The 25851-nt window shown below is 47.0% G+C and overlaps 3 protein-coding genes and 2 pseudogenes across 3 annotated transcripts in view; 2 read left to right on the forward strand and 3 right to left on the reverse strand.

Annotated features, from left to right (window-relative positions):
- Nucleotides 1-2615: 2615 nt before the first annotated feature.
- On the forward strand, nt 2616-5702 carry LOC123094410 (uncharacterized; annotated as a pseudogene).
- An 8892-nt stretch (nt 5703-14594) lies between these two features.
- Nucleotides 14595-15145, reverse strand: LOC123094411 (uncharacterized). Its single transcript, XM_044516421.1, has 2 exons — nt 15042-15145; nt 14595-14944 (listed from the first exon to the last, which is right to left on the reverse strand). Exons 1-2 carry the CDS (start codon nt 15088-15090, stop codon nt 14754-14756), a joined length of 240 nt encoding a protein of 79 aa, XP_044372356.1. The 5' UTR covers nt 15091-15145; the 3' UTR covers nt 14595-14753.
- A 2166-nt stretch (nt 15146-17311) lies between these two features.
- LOC123094412 (uncharacterized) lies at nt 17312-17833 on the reverse strand. Its single transcript, XM_044516422.1, has 2 exons — nt 17746-17833; nt 17312-17652 (listed from the first exon to the last, which is right to left on the reverse strand). The coding sequence occupies exons 1-2, from the start codon at nt 17792-17794 to the stop codon at nt 17441-17443; spliced, it is 261 nt and encodes an 86-aa protein (XP_044372357.1). The 5' UTR covers nt 17795-17833; the 3' UTR covers nt 17312-17440.
- Nucleotides 17834-21887: 4054 nt separating this feature from the next.
- On the reverse strand, nt 21888-22242 carry LOC123089958 (uncharacterized; annotated as a pseudogene).
- A 113-nt stretch (nt 22243-22355) lies between these two features.
- LOC123089959 (ABC transporter D family member 1-like) overlaps nt 22356-25851 on the forward strand; it is a 38654-nt gene continuing 35158 nt past the window's right edge. Inside the window, exons 1-5 of the mRNA XM_044511479.1 lie at nt 22356-22374; nt 22982-23128; nt 23222-23428; nt 23585-23743; nt 23824-23875. Of these exons, the coding sequence (XP_044367414.1) occupies nt 22356-22374; nt 22982-23128; nt 23222-23428; nt 23585-23743; nt 23824-23875 (584 nt within the window). The remainder of the gene's footprint in view (nt 22375-22981; nt 23129-23221; nt 23429-23584; nt 23744-23823; nt 23876-25851) is intronic.

A 25851-nucleotide genomic window follows, 5' to 3' on the forward strand; every position in this document is an offset into this window, starting at 1 on the left:
TGGTATTTGGAATCAACAAAAATTACATGGTACATGTTTACTTTCGCCACTGGTTCGATCGTCAGTGAAAGTGCACACTATATATAGCTTATTCATGTGACGATCGATAGCAATTGTTGGCACAAACTGGGTAACCAACTCTTGTTCGGTTCTCAAGGTGTCTAGAATTTATCCCTTGTATGATGTCTTTGATTTATTTTTGATCAATTATGACATGCCATCAGGTTTACAGATGTTGGCAATTCTGTTTCTTCTTGCTCTGGTTGTCTTGTCTACAGGGGTTGAAAAAAAATGTTGCCTTCTTGTCACTAGCTGACAACCATTGAACTTGGGACCGGGACCTCTGTCGTCCCTTGCCCTTTTCTCTTGCCAACATATCTTTCGGCTTCTGTATGATCCTTCTATCATTCACTGATGGAGCTGACCCGATCGATGCAGCCTTGATTTTCACCTAGCTTATGCTGAAGGCACCTTATCTCCTTTTCTGACACCATCAAAGGAGGTGAGGCTCCAGGGTTTCACCGAGGATCATACAGCATCAAGTTTATCTTACGTGTCGGTGTCACGAATTCTGTACATGACCACCCTTCTGCCAAGCCTCAGCTACCATGTTTCTCATCGCTTTCATGTCGTTGCAGCATGTTCTCATATACTGGAAATGTTTCTCAGTTTGCTTTCGATCGGTTACTCTGTCCTCACCAGCAGTGCACATTGAGCGGAGTTAGTCGTAGGGATTTGTTCCACTAGAGTACACAGGAAAAGACGTTGAAATTTCTCGCCTCACTAGGGCTTGGTTGAGGTGCACCTTCACATTACGAGGTTCTTGAATGATAATTCTCGCAAGTATGCTATCTTCCACTCTTCATGTTCATTGCGACCAAATTGCTCATGCTCATGAAGGGTTTCAATAAAGTCACCGACTTAAGAAGGAACCAACTATTCCCGTTAAGCTTCCTTTTAGGATTGCCATAAAATCAGGCTCATCTCCTTTGTTTCCTTCAGAACCATCAGACAAGATGACGCCAAACTGAGACCATAGAGATTGCAGCCATGCAGTGACATCCGCCTCCAAAATAGAGACAGGCTTTCAGTACATCTCTTGCATGGAACATTCAGTCTATGTGGGAGCCAATTCTCGGCTGAAAGATCTCCACCTGGGTTTATTCATCTTTGTTCTGCAGTGGAACACCACCATAGGATTATACAATCCACTAAACTGAAGATTTCATGAACTGCCTCGGGCTTCCAAAGCACTGGCAGTTCATACTTAGCAGATACATTGTGGGTCTTTCTTTTACCCTACACATTGGGGCAAAAGTCCCACAGCCATTGTGGGTCTTTGACCCTGGCTGATGATGCATTCGGGGACGAGAACTCCATTTTCCGCGTCTTAACTTCCATCTCTGACCCTGTCTCATCAGCAGAATCATCGATGGTCCACTGTCCATTGGGCAGCACTTCAAGAGCTAGTGCAGGACCACCATCCAACCTTGTCACTTCCATTAATCTTCTTCCCTTCCTGTCTTTGGTCCCGTGTCCTTTTTCCTTGGTATCTGTGTCAATTGAGTGACCGGAACCAGAATTAAATCCTTTGCCACAGGAACTATAGTGCCTGACGACTAGTTTTAAAAGCGATGTAATACCCTCCTTGGCACTTGTGTCTCACCTTATTTTTCTATGTATCCAACTATTTGTTCTTCGGTAGCAAAGATGACAACTTATGGCTGGTTTACACCAAGAGATTGATTCCCCGCTTTTGCTTGCTCAAGAGGTTGACTGATCAAGTCCTTCCTCTTCTCTTCTGGTAGTCTCAGTTTCTTCCCACATGGTAGGATTCCGTGGTCATCCTTGATCTCAGCTGTAATATCAGTTTCCCAATGCTCTTCAGCGCGTTGTCAGTACATACGTATTATGGCGGGCAGCCATGGTTTGTAGCTATTTGGTGAAGCTCCCCAGCTCTGTTTATTGACCTGAACAAGACATGTCTTATTTGAATTGACTGAATAAGTCAGAAAAGTAAAATAGTTCTTTTGGGAATACATTACTAGATGGACATGTTCTGTCTAGTCAGTTTAAATGTTTCACTTGCATTAGTTGCCATTCTTGTTTGCTTTTTGTTCATCAGTGGGGTTGCATTCAACCTGTATTTTGTACGTATGTTTCAAAGTCCACATAGTGATCAGTTTTTGCGCTTCTTCATTAGACATTTCCAAGTTCTCATTTTGTAGGTGTGCATGCGTTCAACTTTTGATCTCATCCAGAGTTGTGAGCGGTTTCAGAAACGTGGCCATGGGTTTGCTGAGGAGGGCACAAGCAAGAAAAAGTTAGCTACTTCACCATCTCCATCTTCTATGGCAGGCCGACAGGTTTGTAGCTCCTTACTCGACGTTGAGGGGTGCTTTTCGAATTCAGTTCAATTGTTTCACTTGCGCTTGTTTTCATTTGCTTAGTTCTCAGCCAAAGTATTTTTTTGTATGTCGTATTAGTGCATACATTTCTCAGACCTATGTTTTGAAGTCCCTAAAAAAGTGATTATAAGATTTCCATGTGTAACATATGTTTGATTTATTATTTTGTAGGCTTCATTGTCGAGTTCTGATCTCATGCCTAGTTGCGAAGGATTTCAAAAGCATGGCTATGAGTTCCCAACGACACATGTCAGCCATCGGTTGCTTTACACCACTGGTGCTGAAAGTTGCCTCAGTGATAATGGCAACGCCACTGCTGCTAAGGACAGCCTTAGCAACAATCTCGACCTAAAAAATGATGACAGTCTTGGAAACATCCCTTATTACAATGATTTTCTCCCTCTTGAGGATGATTCCGGTGATACGCTTACAGATGATGATGGTACTTCCTCTCCCTCCCTGCCCCACTCTCACTTACGTGTATGAATGCTAAGGTTTTCTTATTGAAGAATATTATCAGAACTGGCATTCAAGGGCAAATTCTGTTTATTCCATAGGACTAACCCTTTGGATAATTCCTATCCCTGATACAGACAAAAAAGGGCAACCTGGTGCATGTAGCTCCCGCTTGCGCAGGGTCCAGGGAAGGGTCCGACACGAGGTTGCCCTTTTTTGTCTGTATCAGGGATAGGAATTATCCAAAGGGTTAGTCCTATGGAATATATCAAAAGGCTACTATTGAAGAGATCTGCTTTGAGTATCTCTTCTGCTGAGTTAGGTGTCAATACGAAGTTAAGTATGATTCCAGAATCTTCGAGAGATTTTAGGCATAGTGGTGATCTTTGTTGGCACGAGTATTATCACATGAGTGAAGTATCTCAGAGTAAGCAACTTTTTCCTTACCCTGTGTCTATTTACTTTATTTGCAGACACGTACTTATATACTGAATAAATATCCTTTTTTTAGCTGTTTTGCCACCAAAGCGGTATACTCGGTGCGAACCTTTGACTGCGGTGCGGTGCTTTCACGAGCCACAGGCTATGCTCCAGGTTTTTTCTATCAAGCTGAAGGCATATCTCCAAGCTATTGGCAGTTCAGTCGATGTATATGGTTTTGTTGCAGTCCGGGATGGTGAGGATTATCACCGAAATTATCTTTTCAATCGACCCCGAACTGACCCAGTGACCATCAACACGGTAATTACTTTTACGCCTTAAATTTGACTTGATATTTTGGTAGTAAATGTGCATATAATGGTCTTCTGTAGTGTCCAGTCAAGCTTTTGCGGCTTTCTTCTATTTTTGTATGGACATGTTTACATTAGAGTAAAAAAATGCACAGTAGGTCCTAAAACTATTTAAGGATTGTCAAGCTAGTCCTGATACTATGAAAATGCACATCTACATACTAAAAGTTTGCTAAGTGTGTCACCTGCAGTCCTATCTGCACTGCATCAGCTTTGATTTGCACAGGTGGCAGGTCGACAACTGCCATGTGGCAACTTTTTGCACAAATTCCCCGGAAAGGTCTTCTCTTTGAATTTTATTACCCCTCATCTTTGCACGTATCATCTATTCCTCTCCCTTGCCCTCCTCTCCACCTATGCCGATGCCATCTAGCCATCAACTAACCAAAACACTTGCAATTCTCGTACATAGGCTAATAGCATAGCACAAAGCAGGAAAAAAAAGACAGAAACGTGGAAGCAAAGGGGATCGATCACGGTGGTGTGCATCGCATGTGGAAGCAGAGCTACAACAGCGGCACCATAAAATTGACCAATGGGAAATAACAAGGGAGCAGAGAGGAAGGCACACACTAGACTAATCGAGCTAGAACTCACCAATGGTGGAGGTGGAGGGCAGCGGCTCGACATCTGATGTCGGGGACAAACATTCCAGTTGAAACGTTGTGGAACGTGGGACAACAAGTCTGGTGGGATTTGTCCGGCTCGTTGTGGTGGTCCTCTACATGGGTGGAATCGGGTCAGCATGCTCTGGTGATTGCCGGTGGCGGGGGCGACCTGCCACATGACAGTGGTCAACCTGCCACATGTGCAAGTCAAAGCTGATACAACGCGGATAGGACTGCGGGTGACACACTTAGCAACCTTGTATTAGGACTAACTAGGCATCCCTCAAATAGTTTTAGGACTTGTTGTGTATTTTACTCTTTACATAATCTAAGTAAATTTGTATGTTTGTCTTGGATATAATGCTTTTACATTCATTGATCATGGTGCAAGATTAGCATAACACTTCACAGTAAAGTTGGAACTTGTGATCATATATCTTACTTAGAAATGCACACTGTTCACCTCTTTTGGCTCTGAAAGCCCTCAAATGTGAATGCATCAGTATCACAGCACACATCCTTGGTAAGCTTAACTTAGATGACATGATAAATAAAATTAAACACGTGTAGATTATTTTTCAAGACATTCATGCTGATTTGTTCTGAAAAGTTCCATCTCATTTGACGTCTCAACTAACTTGGCTATATAGTTGCAACATCTCTGACATGTTGCCATCAAGAAAAGATTTTGACATGCTAATTCTTTTCCCTGTCGAAATTCAGACCAGCGACTACCTGCCTTTGATGAGTCCGATAAGAGGCATGTCCATGACATTTGAATGCTTGATCGAAGTTGATATCAGAATAAAGGGAGATATAGAAGATGTCACTCTAGTCGATGGGTGTTCCGATCTCATTGAGAGTCGTTGTCTATATGACACAGAAATCGAGTGCACGATGGAGATACAAATGGTGCGGCCATGTTCGATTTTATCATCTTTCGTAGAGCGCTTGAGGCGACGATAGAGTTGAATTTCACAAAGGTGCCGGAGGCATGGAGGTGAAGATGTGTGGATACACGGCGATTTCGAAGAGCCTTTATGACTTCATGGGCGAGCAGCGTGAGTGTGATCGGTTCGTTGCCTCTGCTGGGAAACATCCACAGTACTTCATAGCAGCTGTGCCGTTTGAAGATACACTGTTTGTTGACTTCATGGAGGGAAAGCTGTCGATTTCTTTCAAGGCAGCAGTTCATGGCAGCCAAGAGAGAGAATACCATTTCGGCAACGGTGCCGTGGTGTCGGTGACGGTTTCTTGGTCGTCGACCTATTACTGAACCTAGCAAGATATATAAGTATGCAGAGTGTCAACTAACCGCCACCTGTTAGATCTTTTATGTAACTTGATAGATTGTAAACTATGTTTATGTCGCTTTGTGCGACACACATCGACTTGTATGCAGTATTCTTATCGAGTAAAACTCGGCCTTTGCGCAGTGAGAGTAATGTGACCAAAACCTTAAACACATCTGGCAATAGGTTGCTTGCTAAATTTTTCCCGATGTTTTAAGCATAATGAACCACCATAAGACTGAAATGCAGATGCAAGCAAGACCAGTAGTTGCAGGGAAAACCTAAAATTCTAGTACATCCATAAGCATGAAAGAAGACCCAGACAAAGAAGAACCACTGTATGAAAGAAGTTGAAGTGCCACGGTTAGATAGTGCCGGGGTAGTTCATCGTGTCCATGGACAAAAATATTCAAATATGTTTTTTCTTCATCTGAAACACATTTGGGAAGAGTTATAGAAGAAAAATTGAGTAGAAGAGCAGTGCATGAGAGTGATGGTGGAAGTGGTGGACTGTTGTTACTGACATCAAGGTTTATGAACGAGATGTGACATCAAGGTTTTCGAAGACACAGATGAAGAAGCAGCTTTTTTCTTCCAATAGTACTCTTCAGGCAATTAAAATGACAATGATTTATGTTATCGCCACTCCTACTTTTTACTGGATGATCATGGAAAGTATGAGAGTATGGTATTTGACGTCTTTGAAATTTAGTTTGGTATTCAAATTTCTAGAGGCATTATTTCTCACTTTTTTGTAGAGATTTAAACATATGACATTTAATAAGTTTAATGTAACGTTGGAAAAAAGCCACTGTAGAAGGGCAGAGAAAAAACATTCATTACATTTTTCATTGACAAAAATATTTTTCGCAAGGTTTACGTAGCTCCAGTTCCTAGTGGGAATCGAGATTACTACTAACATAAAGTAGCTTCCTCGCTCGCCCGCTCGCCGTAGATCTGACCCTTCAACAGCCGGTGATGTTCCAGGAGGAACATGTTGTACCTATGTTCCTCCCGTGCTTGCTGGAACGCTGACAGAGGAGCCGACGCAGGCTGCACCTCCGCCATAGCGGTGTTGTAGTGCCCCTGCGCCTGCTCTATGGTGAAGCCGGCGTGCACACGAGGCGCGGGAGCCAGGACGGTGTCGTCGGAGACCTCGGGCAAGCTGGCCGGCAAGTCAGCCTCGATCCGCCTTGCACGGCGGCTCTGCCAGATGGCGGCAAGGGCAGCCACGGCGTGCTTCATCTTCGTGGAAAGGCTCTCCCACAGAGCTTCTCCGCCTACAGTCATGGCAGATGTAGTGCAAGAGAGGAGGATGGCGAGAGGCTTGTCTTGTGGTGTGGAGTTAGCCGGATGTGTCCTCCTTTAAATAACGGCTTCCGGTGAAGCGAGGTGTCTACGGACGGACAACGACATTAATCGGGTGTGGTAGATATCCGCCCCGTCCCGTCCATGCACGTGTCTCCGGCATTGAACAAGCACGGACACCGAAGACGCGTCGCGGGCGGTGCCCTCGACCGGCACGCCGCTTCAATGCCAGAGGCAGTGAGAGGTCTCGTCCGCCATGAGCCATCTTCACTGTTGAGCGGCGCACTCTACAGCGGCATGAATGCGGGTAGCTGGCGCCAGGCGGGAACACGCGCGGGCAAGGGAGGAGTTTTGGTGGGGCAGGACGGTCAGAAGCGGGCGTGGGATCAGTACGGACCCCCGCAAAGCTCATGTTTGTCTCCGGTTTGCGAAGGAAATTACGCCCGGACCGTGCCGCGGACCGATACAAAACCGTGTTGGATGGCTTTCACTGTCCGGACAATGCGGTCCGAAATATTCCGGAGGTTTACGGGTCGGTGTTGAAAATGCCCTTATGGTGTACCGGGGAATCAAAAAGAATTATTTATCGTGGTTAGCCCCAACTGGCTGGCATCTCTTTATATTGATTAGATTAACTTGTACAACAAGAAAATACAATGGGTATACAACACGTACACACATAAATATATAATACAACTCTTAACACCCCCCTCAATCTGAACCGTCGTGAACAAGGTTGAGATTGGAACTAAAACGACGAAGTGTGAGCTGAGAAGTAGGCTTCGTGAATACATCAGCCAACTGATCGCCAGTGGAGATGAACCGAACATCAAGGGCACCCAAAGCAACCCGCTCATGCACAAAGTGAAAATCAGCCTCGATATGCTTCGTGCGGGCATGAAAAACTGGATTGGCAGATAAGTATGTGGCGCCAACATTGTCACACCACAACACCGGAGGGCGAGAAAGAAACACACCAAGCTCCTTCAACACCGAGTGTATCCATATAGCCTCAGCGGTACCATTAGCCAAAGCCTTGTATTCTGCCTCAGTGCTAGAACGAGAAACTGTAGGTTGCTTGCAAAAACTCCAAGAGACGAGGTTGGAGCCAAGAAAAAATGGCAAAACCGCCCGTAGACCGACGATCATCAGGGCAGCCCACCCAATCGGCATCAGTGAAAATACTCAGTCCCATAGAAGCGGAGCGCCGGAAACGCAAGCCAGTAGACACAGTACCTCAGATATAGCGAAGAATTCGCTTCACTGCCTCATAGTGAGTGGTAGTAGGCTGCGACAAGTACTGGCACACCTGGTTAACAACAAAGGACAAGTCAGGACGTGTCAGAGTGAGGTACATACTGGAGACCCCCAACAAGACTCCTGTACTTGAAAACATACTCAGAGCTCAACGGCTGGCCTTGATCTCGAGACATTTTGTCAGAAGTAGACATGGGAGTAGTAACAGACCGACATTGCTCCATGTTGGCCCGATGCAAGAGATCAAGAGCATATTTGTGCTGCGACAAGACCAGACCCTCAGAATTATAAGTGGCCTCAATACCAAGAAAATACTCCAGGCGCCCAAGGTCTTTGACAGGAAAAGAACCAGAAAGAGCGGTAACCAGTTTCTCAACAACAGCCGAAGAGGACCCAGCCAAAACAATATCGTCAACATAGACAAGCATATATATAATAACCCCATGATGATAAAAAATGAACAGAGATGTATGGGCCTTGCTAGCAACAAAACCGAGCTGATGAAGCTTGTCACTCAAACGGGCATACCAGGCATGAGGCGACTGTTTGAGACCATAGAGAGCACGCTGCAGCTTGCAAACATGCCAAGGGTACCGTGAATCCTCAAAGCCGGGGGGCTGCTGCATATACACTTCCTCAGACAGAAAACCATGAAGGAAGGCATTACTCACATCAATCTGACGAAGGCACCAACCACGAGAGACAGCAAGAGCAAGCACCAGGCGAACAGTGACTGGTTTAACCACATGACTGAAAGTATCATGATAATCTATACCGTACTGCCGTGTGAAGCCTCGAGCCACAAGCCATGCCTTGTATTTATCAACAGAACCATCGGGACGGAACTTCGTCTTGAAGATCCATTTGCTGCCAACAATGTTAGTGCCAGGTGGACGGGGTACCAATATCCACGTTTTGTTAGCTGAAGTGCCTCGAACTCAGCCTCCATAGCAGCACACCAAGCTGGCTCAGAGAGAGCAGTACGATGAGATGCATGCTCCACCATAAACGCACGGCGACGATAGGGATCATATCGAACCGTGCCATCCCGATACACCTTGGGACGAGAGATATCATTGCACCGTCGCGTGACGATGACCCGAGCCGGTTCAGCAGCAGGAGGCGCTGGAGGCGGCGACACTGGTGGTGTAGAAGACGTCGACGAGGGCGAAGAAGCGGCCTCGTCATGGTCCGGAGACATGCCAGGCGAAGAAGCCCCGTCGGGAGCCGGCGAGGCAGACGACCGTGCTGGCGACGGAGAGCGAGACCGCGGGCTGTGGTCGACGACCGGGACCAGCGAATCGGCCTGGGCGGGGTCGGCACCAGAAGCGGCACAAGAAGCCGACCGGGGCGACCCGGGCAAGCGGGGCGTGCCTGCATGCGAGCCGGGCCGAGGCGCGCCAGCCGAGGCATGCAAAAGCGGTGCCGATCTGGGAGCAGTCTGCGTGCCTGCATGCAAGCGGGCCCCTGGCGTGCCGTCCGAGGCATCCAGAGGAGAGGCCGGCTCGGGCGAACCGGGCATGCCTGCATGAGAGGCGGGCCCAGGCGGGCTGCTCGAGACATGCAGAGGCGGTGGCGCTGATGGAGCAGGGACATCGAGCGGCGAAGTTGACGTCACGGGGACCTGCATAGGAGAACTAACAACAACACCAGGTGCATTAGCCGGTAACAAGGTAGTGTCATAATTAGCGTGTCGGTACTCTGTAACTATCTCATCTGACGGAAACGACACGGGAAGGAGTTTGGATACATCAACAGTGGCACCGGGAGTGGCATAGGGAAACACCGTCTCGTCGAACACGACGTCACGGGAGATGTAAATACGACCAACGGACCGATCAAGGCACTTGTAGCCTTTATGCATGGGACTATAACCAAGAAACACACACATCCTAGAGCGAAACTCGACTTTACGTGAATTGTATTTACGCAAACTAGGCCAACACACACAACCAAAAGTGCGGAGAAAAAAAATACTCAGGAAGCATGTTGAGGAGGCGAAACACGGGTGTGGCATTGTTGATAACAGGCGTAGGCATCCTATTGATGAGATAGCAAGTAGTAAGAAACGCCTCATCCCAAAACTGAAGAGGCGGGGAGGAGTGTGCGAGGAGGGCTAGACCCGTCTCAACGAGATGACGGTGCTTGCGTTCAGCTATACCATTCTGTTGGGAGGTATGTGGACAAGACACACGATGAGCAATGCCGGTGCACTGAAAATAAGCATGGAGACGGTGATACTCACCACCCCAGTCTGATTGAGCAGAACGAACCTTAGCATTCAAGAGACGCTCAACATGGTTTTGAAAAGTGTAAACAATGCTCTCAACATCAGATTTATGCTTGATCAAGTATATCCAGCAGTAACGACTATAGTCATTAATGAAGCTGACATAGTACTTAAAACCCTCGGAAGATGGCAAAGCAGGCCCCCAAACATCGGTATGAATAAGCTCAAGTGGTGATGTAGAAACACGAGTAGAATAATTATGGTAACTGGTGACTCTTAGCACGCCGACAAGCATCACACATAGAGGACTCATTGTTTGGAGAGCACAACAATTTATTGGAGCTAACAATGGTATGAACTATTTTATTTGAAGGATGGTCAAGACGCCGATGCCACTGCTCGGTAGTCAGCCTAACGCCGGAAGACGCATGACGTCCAGAGGTGACGGCGCTGAACGGAAGAGGGTAGAGGCCGCCACGACTCCTACCGCGAAGAAGAATTTTCTTCGTGAACTTGTCCTTGACATAGAAAAAGAATTTATGAAATTCAACAAAGATTTTATTGTCAGAAACAAGACGATAAACGGAGAGCAAATTAGTGCTAAGGTCAGGAACAAGAAGAATATTTTTGAGTTCAATGGGGGCGGATGAACCAGGTAAACGAGAATGACCAACATGTGTAATAGACAAACCTGCATCGTTGGCAACTTGCACTTGATCCGTGCCGTTGTATTGCTCCTGGATGTTCATCCGGCTCATGTTGTTGGTGAGATGATCCGTGGCGCCGGTGTCGAAGAGCCAAGGTTGACTGGGGGCAGGTTGGAAAGAGGCAGAATTGCCAGCACGGTTTTCGTCGTACTGAAACGCGTGGTTGTAGCGTTGTTTGCACTAGAGAGCCTCATGCCCCTAGTACCGACAAACTTGACAGTGGGGGCACTCGCATCGGTTGTTGCGCCTGCCACCGCCGTTGCCCTGTCCTCCTCCTCCGCAGTTGCCACAACCACCGCCCCCTTGGTTGGGGAGGTTGTTACCGCGGGAGGCCTGCTGGCCGCCGTTGTACTGGCCGCCTCCGTGCGAGCCAGTAGGACGACCCCCGCCGCGGCCGTCATTGGTGGTGTCGACGAAGATGCACCCCCCTCCACGGACGTCGCCTTGCCGTGCCACAGCATTAGCGGAGGTGGAGAACTCGGGGGCGAAGGAGTTTTGCTCCTTGAGGGATTCGCAGGAGAGGAGCATGGAGTAAAAATCCGATAGGCTGAGGTTGTCAGCGCCGGCGGCTGCCAACACCGTGAGAGAATGTTGGAGGGACTCGTACTGAGGCCCGAGACCGACGACGATGTAGTCGATCACCTCAGCATTGGAGAGAGGCAACCCCACCTGGGCCATGGCGTCCGCGAAACCCTTCATCTTGTGAAAGTATGTGGCGGCGGTGAGGTCGTTCTTCTTCAGCGTCGAGAGTTGACGCCGCATCTGGCGCACCCCGGCCCTGTTCTGCGCCGAGAACATGGACTCAAGGCACGCCCACACAGAGGACGCGGTGGTGCGGCAGATGACATGGCCGAGGATCTCCTCCGTCATGGAGCCGATGAGGATGCTGAGAACACGCTAATCTGTGTAGAACCACAAGGCGTACTCCGGATTGGGCTTGGTCACGGCCTTGGCACTGTCTCCTTCGGTGATCGTGGTCGGAGGGGCTCCGTAGGAGCCATCCAGGAAGCCGTACCATCCCTGGCCGGCGATGTTGGGGACGACCTGCATCTTCCAGAGAAGATAATTGGTGCGATCTAGACGCACCGTGATGGTGTTGAGGTTCTGGCCGGTAGGGGCGGAGATGATGGCGCCGGCGGGGATGGATGATGCGGAGGACTGAACGAGGTGCTCGAAGTGGAGAGGGCAAGCTGCAACGCGGCGGCGGTGTCACCCATCGCGTCGAGGTGCTGCGGCGGTGGCGGCAGCGGGGAAAAGAGATGGCGGCGGAGGAAGCGCGTGAGCGAAACCCTAGGTCGGATCGACCCGCTCTGTATACCAAATCAAAAGAATTATTTGCCGTGGTTAGCCTCAACCGGCTGGCATCTCTTTATATTGACTAGATCAACTTGTACAACAAGGAAATATAATGGGTATACAACACGTATACATATATATAAAATACAACTTTAACACGGGGTACTGTAAAAGATCTGCTCACGACTCCACCAATGTGCGTGTACGTACTTTTTATGAGCCTTAACACATTCTATGGCGATGAGGAGACCATCGAGCACATGTTCTTTGCTTGTGTTCATGCACATGTCATTCGGGAGCAGATGCTCCCCACTGGTACGCCACCGATCCTCTATGTGGAAGAGCTTTGCACCTATGCCTCATATTATGACCACTAAACCTTCGATTGCAAAATAGTTGTTTCCAAAATCTTTTGATGGTTTCCGAAGCTTTCCATGCCCTCACGTTTGGGAAAGATAACATTTTCGTTAGTCAGAGAGGCATGAACCAAAAGATTAGGAAAATCCATGGCGAATAACCCTTTGCTATGTTTTCCAATCGCTAGCTCCATTGCATCACTACATCCTCTGGGGGTCTTACACATTGACAGAGATCAGATCAGTGCTCCTCCCGCCAAGCCATTGCTGTGATGGGGTGCTCTTAGGGTTCTGGATGAACTGCGCCAGCGTGAAGTCGTCGCCCGTTACATTGTCGTGGATGTGCTTTTGTGGCGGTTGCGATGCTCTCGCTTGGGTCTAGAACTTCACAGCTCTAGACTATTTTCCATTTTGCTTCACATTTTAGCAGGTGTTTTCTGCTGCTTCTGTTGTTTCCCTTTTGCACCATGGATTGATGAAAAGTTCAGGTGGGCAGATCCTTCCCGTTAGGCCTTCTTAAAGAAAGTAACATGTCTCTTGCGATTAGGTTCAGAGCAACAACTACGTAAAAAAGGTAGCAGCCTCTTGGATCTAGACTAAGTGGACCATTGTCACACATACACATTGCAATCTTATCTGGAAGTGCCAATTACCCAAACTGGCCATAAGTTGTTCGTGAAGAGCACTTGTAGCGAACTTATTATATACTACCTCCGTCTTGGTTTATTTGTTCCCTTTGTATTTTGTGTCATTCTTCAATCATAGATTTAACTAGCAAAATGTTAATGCATGTCATAAAAAATTATATCGTTGGATTCGTATTTGAATATAGTTTCTGTTGATATTATTTTTGCTATGTATAACTTATATTTATTAGTGAAAATCCTGATCAAAATATGACTCTAAATACAAGAGGGACTAATAAAGCAGGACGGACGTAGTATATTGCTGTACTGTACTTCATGAATGTGGAAAGGAGCGCTTAGCCGCTTACTGCTTTTATTCAAAGTTAATTAAGGCCGAAGGCCGCCATCCAACGTTGCCCGCATATATTTCAGACACTTTTTCAACAAACCAGATGAAATTCATGCAAACACAACGGATTTCGTACAAATCGAACGAAAACGTTTACATTTTGGACACATTTTTAACTGAAAACGATATTGAACTAGGATAAAACTAGTCTACGGCCAGCGCCGGTGGATATCCATTCTGACGACATGGATACCCTTGACTAGTCTACTGCCAGCCGCGACGGATCTTCATTGTCATCCCCATGTCCGGCAGCTGTGTGCCCCGGAGGTATACGCTTCAGCGCAAAGGGCGGCTCGCTTCCCCACCGCTCATCAGAGTGGAACCGCCGGTTGATGCTTTAGTCGGAGGGGAAGGGTCCCTATGCTGCACGGATCAGGGTTGGTTTTAGGGTAGGGGGCGACGGTGGCCTGCCAGAGGGCAAGACACCGGTTGTGTACTTCGGCGTTGCCTCGGTGGTGGCATTCATGGGACCCAAGCGGCGACGGCCTCACGTATTCTACTTCTCCTTGATGAAGACGACGAGCGCGGACATGGTGGCTGTCGCCTCGTTGATGTCCGCGTGGCCGGCATCTGTATTTGCCGTCAGGGCGCGGTTACACAAGCGTTGACGTCGGCTGGCGCGGTACGACACGGCAACCATGATGCCCGTGCCGCCGTGCTGGCTTGGAGCAACTCGGCATTCCTCGGCAAGCTAAACCACACGACGGGCGAGGAAAGAGACGGTTGGGTGGATCATGACAGTCAGAAGTGGTCGATACAGGCCCACGTTGGATGACACAACACGTTCGAATCGTGTGGCCCAGATGTGTACGGGCGGTTTGAGAGTCGGCATTGGAGATGCCCTTAGCCCTACTACAAAACTTATCAACGAATTGCATTCCATTCCTTCCACGACACAAGCTTACATTTCATTCGTTACCTACTCCATGTACAACACACATGCAGCTTTATTGAGCTCGAACTCAAACACGAGAGCAGAGATGAAAATGACGAACGCGTGTAATCCGATTCAGTACTTAGTGCATTTGTTGGTGGAGCCGTCGTCGAGGTGGAGAAGGCAGCCCTTGCCGTCCTCGGGCGCGCACACGCAGGCGCACCCGTCGAGCTTCTGGCCGGGGTAGTTCTTGCAGGTGATGTACCCTCCCTGTTTGCACCGGATGATGTCGCAGGTCGCCTGCGCGTCCCCGAACACCACCAGCGCTGCTCGATCCACAACAAACACAAGCAAGGATAAAGCGTCAGAGGGAGTGCTGCTTGATCATAGTAAACACAAGCAAGGATGCGAACGGAGGCATACCGGAGAGGAGGAGGACGAAGGTGAGTGACAGCTTCATGGTGGCCGCCATGCTTGCGCTTTCGTGTCTGTGCGTCGTGCGATCTGTGGTTGCAGCGCGGTGCGGGTGCGTTTATATAGGGACTCTGGATGGTTGGATGTGGGACTTCAGTTGAGCTCAGCCAAACTGCATGCTGGATCCGCCGCCCTCTCTGACTTTGTGCCGCGTAGGTTCACTAGAGACCTGAAGCGAGATCGCGTGGCAGGCGATACTGATGTGCTTCAAATCTCCAATACGTACGTGCTTGCGTCGACGGCCGCTTCGTGGATTTCAGAACTATGGCCACGTTTCCCGTCGATCTCAGGCAGCATGCTTTGTCCGGCCGGTCGAGGGCAAAAAGTCAGAGGAGGTTGCCGACTTGGTCGAGTGCCTCTTGGTTTGTGGGGTTTGCCCTGCTGGATGGATCAGCGGCCAGCCCGTACCACTGTTTCTTCGATTTCGATGTGGATCGGGTTGACGTACCGCTCAAAAGTCTGACTCGTGGAGTTCACAAATCACACACAGTGGGATGTGACCTGCAAAGCTTTCGGCCTACTTCTTTCAGCTTGAAAACTTATCGTGCATTCAACATTGCGATCTGGATCCAAAATGGTCCAGTCAAACAATCATCACTATTTCCTTTCTTTATTTCTAGAGCTACTTATCGAGGTCCATCGACCATCACGCATGGCAGGTTCACTGCTTCGAGTTGAAGTATGGAGGCTCAGTTTGGATCTTTACGAAACATCTGTCTAGCCTCTTTCCTCATGCACAAAAAAAAAAAAAAAAAAACTTCAGGCTTTCCTCCTCCTCTCGTCGGCGCCGTCGCCGGCCTGTCCCGTCTCTGATGACCTTCGGGCCATGGAGGTGCGGAGGACCTCAGCCCCCCGCCTGCTCTCGTTTCTGTTAGGTTAAGCGTCTTGTTTTGGGTTGCATGGCGGCGATGATGTCCCTCGGTAGGACTAATTTTTCCCACGTTCGATCCCCGTCCTGATGGTGCGTCTGGCTTCGTCGGAGGGCGTTTGAAGGTGTGTCTCCGTCGCATCTCGCGGGATTCAGTTGGTGCCGTTCTTCGGTCGATCTTTTTGGACCCAGTCGTCGTTCATCTCACTCTGGTGTTTATAGGTTTGATCCTTTTGGTCTACTACTTTCTTCAGCGATGATGGTTGCTTTGGTGCGCTGGTCCTATGCGACCTTAACACGATGATTTCCCGATTATCTATTACAAAAAAATTTGCCTGGCTCTAATGAGGGAGGGTGATGACGGTACTTAGCCGCTTACTATACTGTACTGTACTTTACTTCATGAATGCGGAAAGCAGCACTTAGCCGCTTACTGTTTTTTGTCAAAGTTAGTTGAGGAAGAGTGGAACGTGTGTAGGCAAACGCAATATCATCGATTCTCTGCTCAGGACTCCATCAGATTGGATCAATGGCAACCTGCAAATTTTCTCCCGCATGTATCCGCGGACACAGATGCAAAAGGCCACTATCCAACCGCAGCCGCATACATTTTAAACTCTCTTTTAACAAGTCGGAACGAATTCATGCAAATAAGGCTGGATTTCATAGAAACATGACAGATTTCATATAAACACAGTGGATTTTCATTGCATTTCTAACATTTAGAAGAAGAAAACTACCCGACCCTAAAGCTATTCTACGGCGGCGGCGCCCGGCGCCCAAGCCCGTGTCGTCCTTCATCCGCCGTCTCCGTGAGCACCAACTATAAGACCGATAAAGTGAACGTGCGGGTCCGACGAGGAAGACTAGAACACGGGAGACGGACCGGTCCACATGGAACACAAGGCCCTGCCGCCACCCGTGGCAATCATCCTCAGAGGAGTCCACAATCTGTCCGTTGCTAGTGGACGTGAGGTCCATGATGAAAACGGTAGCGCCGGCGCTGTCGTTGTCCCATCGGGCCGCCTGAAGGTTCGGCGGCAGCGTGTAGGAGGTGCAGTTGGCGTTATTCTCCTCCGCGATCGCCTGCAACTACACCTCTGCGGCGACCACTTCCTGGCGAGTGGCGGAGCGTGGACGGCACCAGGCAAAGAAATCTTTGCAGAGTTCTTTTCCTTTTAGCACTAGGCAAATATTTTTTTTTGTTTTCTTAAATTTCTTCTCCTTTCTCTTTGCCAAGTGCCTTTTTATTGCACACGACAAACAATTAACTTTTCCGTTTTCTTCTCCCTTTCGTTGTTTTCTATTGTTTGTACATTATTTGTTTTCCTTTATGGGCCTTAACACATTATGCTCGGAAATTTTATTCGAAGCATGTAAGTTGAATTACACTGCCAAACTACAGACACGCGAACACTTTCGTTATTCGACAACAAGCTTGCAGAGCATTACTGAACTCAAACTCGAACCAACAATTCAGCTACATATTGGGCGTGCGGCAGTTGGTGTGGGTCACGCCGTCGTCGAGGTGGAGCACGTAGCCCTTGCCGTCGTCCGGCGCGCACTCGCAGTCGCACCCGTCGAGCTCCTGGCCGGGGTAGTTGTCGCAGGTGATGTGGCCTCCCTGGAAGCACACCACGGCGCACGGCGCCTTCGCCTTGGCGTCCGCGGTCTCCCCGAACACCACGAGCCCTGCAGGTTCATCCGGCCAGCACACGCACATAACATTTGTCAAAAAGATCCATCTCTCACCGGATTATGGGTAAGAATTTACGATGGACGCACCTGAGAGGAGGAGGACGAGGGTGACCGATAGCTTCATGGCGGAAACCATAATGCCTTCCTGTAGCGTTGTCTTTGTGAGTGCTTTGACTTGGCACAACCATGGATGCATAGAGAGCTTATATAGGGAAATGAAATTGCTAGCGTGGCGATTTCATTGACTTTGAGCATGGAGATGCATGGATCGAGTTTGCTATCGCTTTTGTCAGTCAGCGTACGTCTTAGACTAAACTGATACGGATTCGCCGCGCTCTCTGACCCGAACAGTGCAAACTCTCCATTTCTTCCCTTTCGGATAGGAAGCGGCCAACAGTTTCACTAGATTTGATGAAGAGGTCGCGGCGTCTTCTTGTGTGTGCTGCGCGCTTTCATCTCACTTGAAAGGTAGCACCAAAACACTAGGGATCGGCACCACTGATCATTTTCCAAAGTGCCATGCAGACACTAATTAGAGCAGCCAGGGAAGCATCCTCGCAAATGCTTTTTCTATCTGATTCAAATAGAAGTACAAATGGAAAAGGTTCAGGTTCAGCACCTCTCACTCTCAGTCGACCCGTCAGCGAGGTGGACGACGCACAAAGGCTCCTGTTCCGCGCGCACTGCGCTGCAAAGTCACCAATCGCACTGCGCTGGAAACAAAAATGGGCCAGCACACTGCGGTATTGTGCGCACTAGTAATTTTTGTCTCATCGAGTTTTCAGCCAGGCTTTTATACTTTGACCTGTTTTTATGTTACAATACTACCACAAAATTTAACTATGTTCATACCTTTAGAAAATGTTCGCAATTTAGAAAAATGTTCATGCATTTAAGAAAATTTACACAAATACAGAGAAGGTCTGTGGTTTGAAAAAATGTTCACGGTTTTGAAAAAAGTCCGTGCATTCAAAAAATATTCACGAATTCAACATGATTTTTGATTTTTTTATTTTTTTAAAATCACAACTTCACAAGATCATGAATTGAAAAAAATGTTTGTGATCTACAAAAATGTTTGCAGCATAAAAATGTCCAGGATTTTGAAAAAAAATGAAACTGGAAAATGTTCACGAATTCAAAATATGTTCGTGAATTCAAAACAATTTCTTGTATTTCAAAAAAATCGAAAATTAAAAAATTTCTCAATTTTTTAAAATGTGCACTAAACAATAAGAATTAATAGAAAAAGGTATAAAGAAAAGAAGATACCAAAAAAAACAGCACAGAAAAAAGAGAAAAAAAGCCGGTTCAAGGAAGGTTTTAGAACCTTCCCAAAACCGGTGAGAAGCTCACACGGGAAAAAATATGAAAGATGCGCCGGCCCATGTAGCAACCAGCATTTGGGTAAGTTGTGCATTCGCTGCCTATTCGCTGCAGTATGAGGTAAATAGGACCCACCATGGTGTGGAAAATTTGGCTACCCTATATTTTAGAAATTTTCAAAATCGGCCCAGGGCGCAGCCCGACACCTTCACCTCCCCTGTAGATGAATCCAACGCTGGAACACATCCAAGTCACACGGGAAAAGAGAGCTGACGCTTATGAGCAATATGGATAAAAGAAAGTAAGTACTCGTCCAGCAAGCCTCCACTAAGATCCGGTTAATTTAAATACATATTATAATTCTACCATATGAATGAACCATGTTTGAAAAGGACGACTAAATAAATTGCTTAAAACATATTTATTATTAAATTTTCATCCTCAATTGATAGCTTGAGATGATCAATCTCGAAGTGAGAAGGAAAGGGCTAACTCATCTTCAATAAATAAACTATCAATCTCCGAAGAAATAAGTACTTTTATTACTTATGGCGCTGGCTAGCAAGCCGGCGCTCACTGGCCTTTATCGTGTGGGCAGGACCACCAAAACGCGAGGTACTATTGATAGCTTGAGATGATCAATCTCGAAGTGAGAAGGGAAGGGCTAACTCATCCTCAATAAATAAACTATCAATCTCCAAAGAAATAAGTACTTTTATTACTTATGGCGCTGGCTAGCAAGCCGGCGCTCACTGGCCTTTATCGTGTGGGCAGGACCACCAAAACGCGAGGTACTATCCCTTCCCAACACCCCGCCCCCCCGCGCGCTCTTTCATTCGACGGTTTGACCATTGACTGTTTGTGAGTCGACTTTAGAAAAATCATGAATCTACAAAAAATCATAAATTCAAAAAAGTTCGCACATATTTCAGAGACTTGAAGTGAAGTCATAAATTTGAGAAAAAAGTTTAAGAATATGAAAAAACAAATTTGAAATTTTAGAATATAATAAAATACACTGAATTGAAAATAATTCACAGATTTTAGAAAAGTTCACCAACTTTAAAAATATCACAATTTTGAAGAAAGGTATGAATTTAAAAAAACACAAATTTGAGAAAAATTCACGAATGTAAAAAACTTAACAAATTTGAGAAAAATTCACGAATGTGAAAAACTTAACAAATTTGAGAAAAAAATCATGAGTTTGAGGAAATTTACAAATAGAGAGAGTTTCGTTTTGAAAAAATAATCATGAATTTGAGAAAAGTTTTCGACTAAATATTTTTTGCGCAAACATTTGACGAAAAATGGGTAAAGAGAAAAATGCTAAAAGGAAAAATGAAAAAGAAACATTGGAAAAGTAAAAAAAAACAGAAAGGAAAGTAAATACGAAAAACCTGAAGTAAACTCGTCCTTTTAAAATCAGAGAAAAAGCTGCCCCTAAAGAAAACTGGTGGGAACCTTCTAAAACCTTCTAAAGCCCCTCCCATCTACCTTGCATAGGTGCTAAGCCTGCCATGTAGGCGAAAAATCTAATGTGGCAAATTATTTAAGAGGAAAGAGATGAGTGTGGTGACCCCAGGAAGAAACAATGTCAATCGCGTGAACCTAGGCAAAACATTTAAATGAAAGAAGCCCACAAGCATGGAGAACTTTAGTTGCTAAATTATTAAAGGAAGAAAGTTTAGCTAAAAAAGATAAGCACCTATGTATTGGGGAGTATAATTGCTAAGCTATTTAATGCGCTTAACATCTTATCTAAGCACCAGTGTGTTAGTAGCAGCCTAAAAGTTTCCCAAAAACGGTGGGAAAAAACCCACATGGGCATGCCCGTATAGAAAGTATATGTGGGAGATGTGGAGATGTGAGTGTCATCTACGGTTAATGAAAGAACCAAGTTTTTAATGCGTCAAATAGGAATTGCGCAGGGAAATGTCTCGCTTCTAGAGTGGCCGAAGGAGGTCTCGCCTCAAGGAGTGCCCTCGTTGCTACTATTTGGCCGTCTCGAGTAGCTTCCTGCAGGCTAGTTTGTTTTCTTTGTTGCTTCATTCATTTTTTTTTCATTTTCAAAAATATTCTAAATACATATATTCCGTAACAAAAACTTGAAAAATCAGCAAATTGAAAAATGTCAACGCAACGCAAAAGTTTGTTAGAGTGGTTTTAAGAATATGTTGATAGCATTCAAAATAGATGTTTGTGACATTAAAAAAAGGATCAAGCCTTTTGAAAAAAGCACATGACATTTTAAAAATGTTTATACAGGATAAAAAAATGTTAATGTAAATTTAAAAAGGTTTCCATATTGTTCATAAAATGTACGAGACACTAAAAATATTCACGCATATTTACTTGATATTTACACAAAAAATTATAAATTTCTAAAAATGTTCGAGTAGTTTAAAAAAATGTTCCACGTCTTTCAGAAAAATGTATCAATGTGTATTTGAAAAATATTTAACAACTGTTCAAAAAATTGTTAAAAAATTTATTTAAAATATGTTAATCATGTATTTGCAAATGTTTAATGTGTATAAAATATTCTTCCACGTGTACGCAACAAATGTACAATATCTGTTGAAAAAAGTAGACACGTATTAGAAAAACCAATAAAGCAATGAAAATCTGTTAAACACATAAAAATGAAAGTAAAACACACACACACAAGGTTCTAAAACCAGTCGAAGCGTCCACGAAACCTTCCTTTATTTTCATTGTTTTCTATCGTTTGTACATTATTTGTTTTCTTTATGGGCCTTAACACATTATGCTCGGAAATTTTATTCGAAGCGTGTAAAGTTGAATTACACTGCCAAACCACAGACACGCGAACATTTTCGTTATTCGGCAACAAACTTGCAGAGCCTTATTGAACTAAATCAAACCAACAATTAATTCAGCTACATATTGGGCGTGCGGCAGTTGGTGTTGGTGACACCGTCGTCGAGGTGGAGCACCACAGCCCTTGTCGTCGGCCGGCGCGCACTCGCAGTCGCACCCATCGAGCTCCTGGCCGGGGTAGTTGTCGCAGGTGATGTGGCCTCCCTGGAGGCACACCACAGCGCACGACGCCTTGGCCTTGGCGTCCGCGATCTCCCCGAACAACACGAGCCCTGCAGGTTCGTCCGGCCAGCACACGCACATAAAATTTGTTAAAAAGATCCATCTCTCACCGGAATATGGGTAAGAATTTACGATGGACGCACCTGAGAGGAGGAGGACGAGGGTGACCGACAGCTTCATGGCGGAAACCATAATGCCTTCGTGTACGTCTTCGTGTGTGCTTTGAGTTGGCAGAGCCATGGAAGCCTAGGCAGTTTATATAGGGAAATGAAATCTCCGGCGTGGCGATTTCATTGACTTCGAGCATGGAGATGCAGGGATCGAGTTTGCTGTCGCTTTTATCAATCAGCGTACGTTTTTAGACTAAATTGATACGGGTCCGCCGCGCTATCTGACCATTAGATAGTGCCGGGGTAGTTCATCGTGTCCATGGACAAAAATATTCAAATATGTTTTTTCTTCATCTGAAACACATTTGGGAAGAGTTATAGAAGAAAAATTGAGTAGAAGAGCAGTGCATGAGTAATCTTGTTGTATGGCATGCAACATGTTTGGTTTAAATTGTGGCAATTTCCTACACCATGTTTGTTATGGCACATCCTGTTTAGCATATTATGATGAAACTTTGGCACATGAACTGCAGCATTCTCGATCTAAAACTGTCTGCCTTCTCATTACACCGGATGTTAGTGCCACATAGAATGGTTGCAGGAATTTGATGTTCCGTTAAAAGTTGCATATTTGTGTTAAATTATTGATACTTTTTAGCATTAATGACCAGCTCTGGGCATAGTTGGTAACTTGTACCACTGGGTTGTACTGTCATTTTATATTAATAATGTCCTAAGGTAGCGGATGGTATGATCATTTTGCAAGTTTTACAGCAATATCTTCTGCTAATTAAGCATGTCTTTTCAATTATTGCCTGCAGATATCCCAGTGCCTTCCAGTGCCATTAGTGCAGCCTCAGACGAAATTATTGAATTCCATGAAGTGGATATTGTAACACCATCGCAGAAGCTATTGGCGAGGAAGCTGTCATGCAGTGTGGTACAAGGGAAAAGCCTTCTTTTGACTTGTATATCACCTGTCTGCGCTCTGAAGCCTTCAGTTATCTTTTTATAAGGCAGTGAATCATGCTGACTTGCCTTTTTACCTTGATTTTCTTAAGGCCCCAATGGTACCGGGAAGAGCTATGTTTTTAGGGTGCTCAGAGATTTATGGCCTGCCTTTTCTAGGAGAGTTACCAAGCCCTCTGAAGGGATGTTCCATGTTCCTCAGAGTCCATACACCAGCTTGGGAACCCTTCGGGATCAGATCATATATCCTCTGTCAAGGGAGGAAGCAGAGATGAAGATTCTTTCATTATATAAAGCTAGTAGGTGCCACCCAGAATGTGGACATATTGAATTACCGAAAACTGTATATATTGAACTGCATATCCTTCCTTTTTACTACGAAATTGCTTGTCAAAATGAAGTAGTAAATTATATGTTTGCTTCTCCTGGTAACCTGAAATCCTGTGCTAATGTAGGCAACAGGTCTAGTGCTCCTGAGTTGCTAGATGACCACCTGAAGACGGTTCTTGTGAATGTTCGGTTGGTCTATCTTCTAGAGAGGGAAGGTTGGGACTCTACCCAAAACTGGGAAGACGTATTGTCGCTGGGAGAGCAACAGAGGCTTGGGATGGTCAGTGTTAACTCCACTGCAAGCTGTGCAAACTGTCGTGTCTGTCCTCTTAATATCTTTTGACCAAAAATCTTTTGTTCCAAGCTCGCTTGTTCTTCCACCATCCTAAATTCGGCATCCTCGACGAGTGCACAAAGTATGTGTAGCGCCACTGTCGGATATCCGGTTCTGGCAAAACCCTTAAGGTTCGAACTCTGGGGTGCGCACGAAGATCTTCTCCCTACCGATCCATGCCCACAACTTCGCCGCGATTCTAAGCTAACAAGATGAACAACACAAGGGACACGAGGTTTATACTGGTTCATGCCACCATTGTGGTGTAATACCCTACTTTAGTGTATGGTGTGTGGATTGCCTCTGGAACTGATGATGAACAGTACAAGGGGAAGAACAGCCTCGCGAGGAGAGGTGTTCTTGTGCTGGTGTGGGTGGTTCTGATCCGAATGGATCCGTCCTTTGCTACGGTGGTGGCTAGCCCTATTTATAGAGGCCTTGGTCCTCTTCCCAAATATTGAGCGGGAAGGGATTCCACAATGGCGGGATTTAAAGGGGGACAGTCAGTACATGCTATCCTGACTAAAGGTGGTCTTCGACTGCCAAAGGCACTGGCGATGACGCCGTCTTGGGCTCCACGGTGACCTCCATCTTGCCGTCCTCCTGGTCCTGGTCTTGTTGCACCGATATGGAAACCTTTTCTTGATGCCTCGGTACTCCGCGCCCGCGCTTGCTCCCTTTGCACCAAAGAGAAAACAAGGACACTGCGCTGGCCGGCGCCCGCCTAGTCTTGATCGCCATGGCTTGCGTCATGTGCACCTCGCGAGGTACTCCTTGCCTTGATCTCTCCGCCTCCTCGTGAGCCTGCCTGGTGAGGCTGCCCTTGAGGAGGCCTTGCGTTGTCTACCCCGCGAGGCTTGGCCCCTCGCGAGGGTCTTGAACTTGGGTTGATGAAGACGGGTCGTACTGGGCCATTGATGAGCCACGCCATAGGCCGCAGGCAGGTAAGTCTGGATACCCCCATATCCAGGATGCCGACAGTAGCCCCCGGGCTCAAGGCGCGCTCGGACTTGGCTTAGCGGCGAAGCCAAAGGGCAAGTACGGAGCGCCGCGGGCCCCAACAGCCTGTGGCCCTAGTCGACGCGTGGCGACTGATTGGATGTGGGCGTCTCCACTTCCCCACGCTCCCCCAATATTCGCCTAGCTAGGCGGCCACGAAGCTTTACACAGTTATTTCCCCTTTGCCGCCCACGAGCTTCCTGTTCCCCCTTCTTCCTCGAGCCTCTGTTTCCACTTCCAATCTGACTCGAGCTCTGCCTCCTCCATCGCCATGGCGCCAACCAACAAAGAGAAACGAAAGAAATTGCGCCCTCGTCCAGCTCGCCTCCAGCAATCGAGCCCGCCGTCGGCCAGTCGTTGGTGCTCAATCGTGAAGCCTTGGACAAGGTCCGCTCCGCACTCGCCCCGAGCCTCAACGAGTGCGGAAAGACGATGGCTTGGCCTGCGTCCCATGCCTCCGTCGACAGGATTGTCATGGAGGTTCGATTCTTCGTTGATGCCCTGTGGGCTGGTCTGGTTCCTCCTTTCTCCACCTTTTTCAATGCAGTGCTATCCCATTATCAGATCCATATGATGCATCTTGATCCTCAATCCGTTACCCTTCTTGCTGTCTTTGCTTATGTCTGTGAAGCCATGGTGGGCATTGCTCCTTCCATTACCCTCTTGCGCCACTTCTTCTCTTTGCGCCTGACCGACCCATCGCAGTGCTCGGGGTGCGTGAGCTTCCAGGCCATGGCAGAGACGGCCGCCTCAGGGATTGATTTTGGCCTTCCACCTTCCACGAGCGGGTTCCGGACGCGGTGGCTGTATGTGGATGTCGGGGTGCCCAGCTCCCTGCTCTCGCATCTGACATTGCCTGCTATTCCCAATCCGGGCTGGGACCACAAGGAGCTCATTAGCCCCTGGCTCTCCTTCATCTGGCGCCGACTGGGGAGGTTGAGAGAGCTCGGCGTGACCGCGCCCTGGGTGGTGTAGGAGTTCCTCCGGTGTCGCATTGCTCCTCTCCAGTGCCACTCCTGCCCGATGTGGGCCTTGACTGGGTACCAGGACCGCATGAGG

The sequence above is a fragment of the Triticum aestivum genome, chromosome 4B (assembly GCF_018294505.1).
Source record: "Triticum aestivum cultivar Chinese Spring chromosome 4B, IWGSC CS RefSeq v2.1, whole genome shotgun sequence".
Taxonomy (NCBI): domain Eukaryota; kingdom Viridiplantae; phylum Streptophyta; class Magnoliopsida; order Poales; family Poaceae; genus Triticum; species Triticum aestivum.

Coding starts and splice junctions, on each gene's coding strand:
- LOC123094411 (XM_044516421.1), bottom strand. CDS start 15,090: ATGGCGGCCACCATGAAGCTGTCACTCACCTTCGTCCTCCTCCTCTCC. Junction 14,945..15,041: donor CTTCGTCCTCCTCCTCTCCG/GTATGCCTCCGT, acceptor TGGATCGAGCAG/CGCTGGTGGTGTTCGGGGAC.
- LOC123094412 (XM_044516422.1), bottom strand. CDS start 17,794: ATGGTTTCCGCCATGAAGCTATCGGTCACCCTCGTCCTCCTCCTCTCA. Junction 17,653..17,745: donor CCTCGTCCTCCTCCTCTCAG/GTGCGTCCATCG, acceptor ATGAACCTGCAG/GGCTCGTGGTGTTCGGGGAG.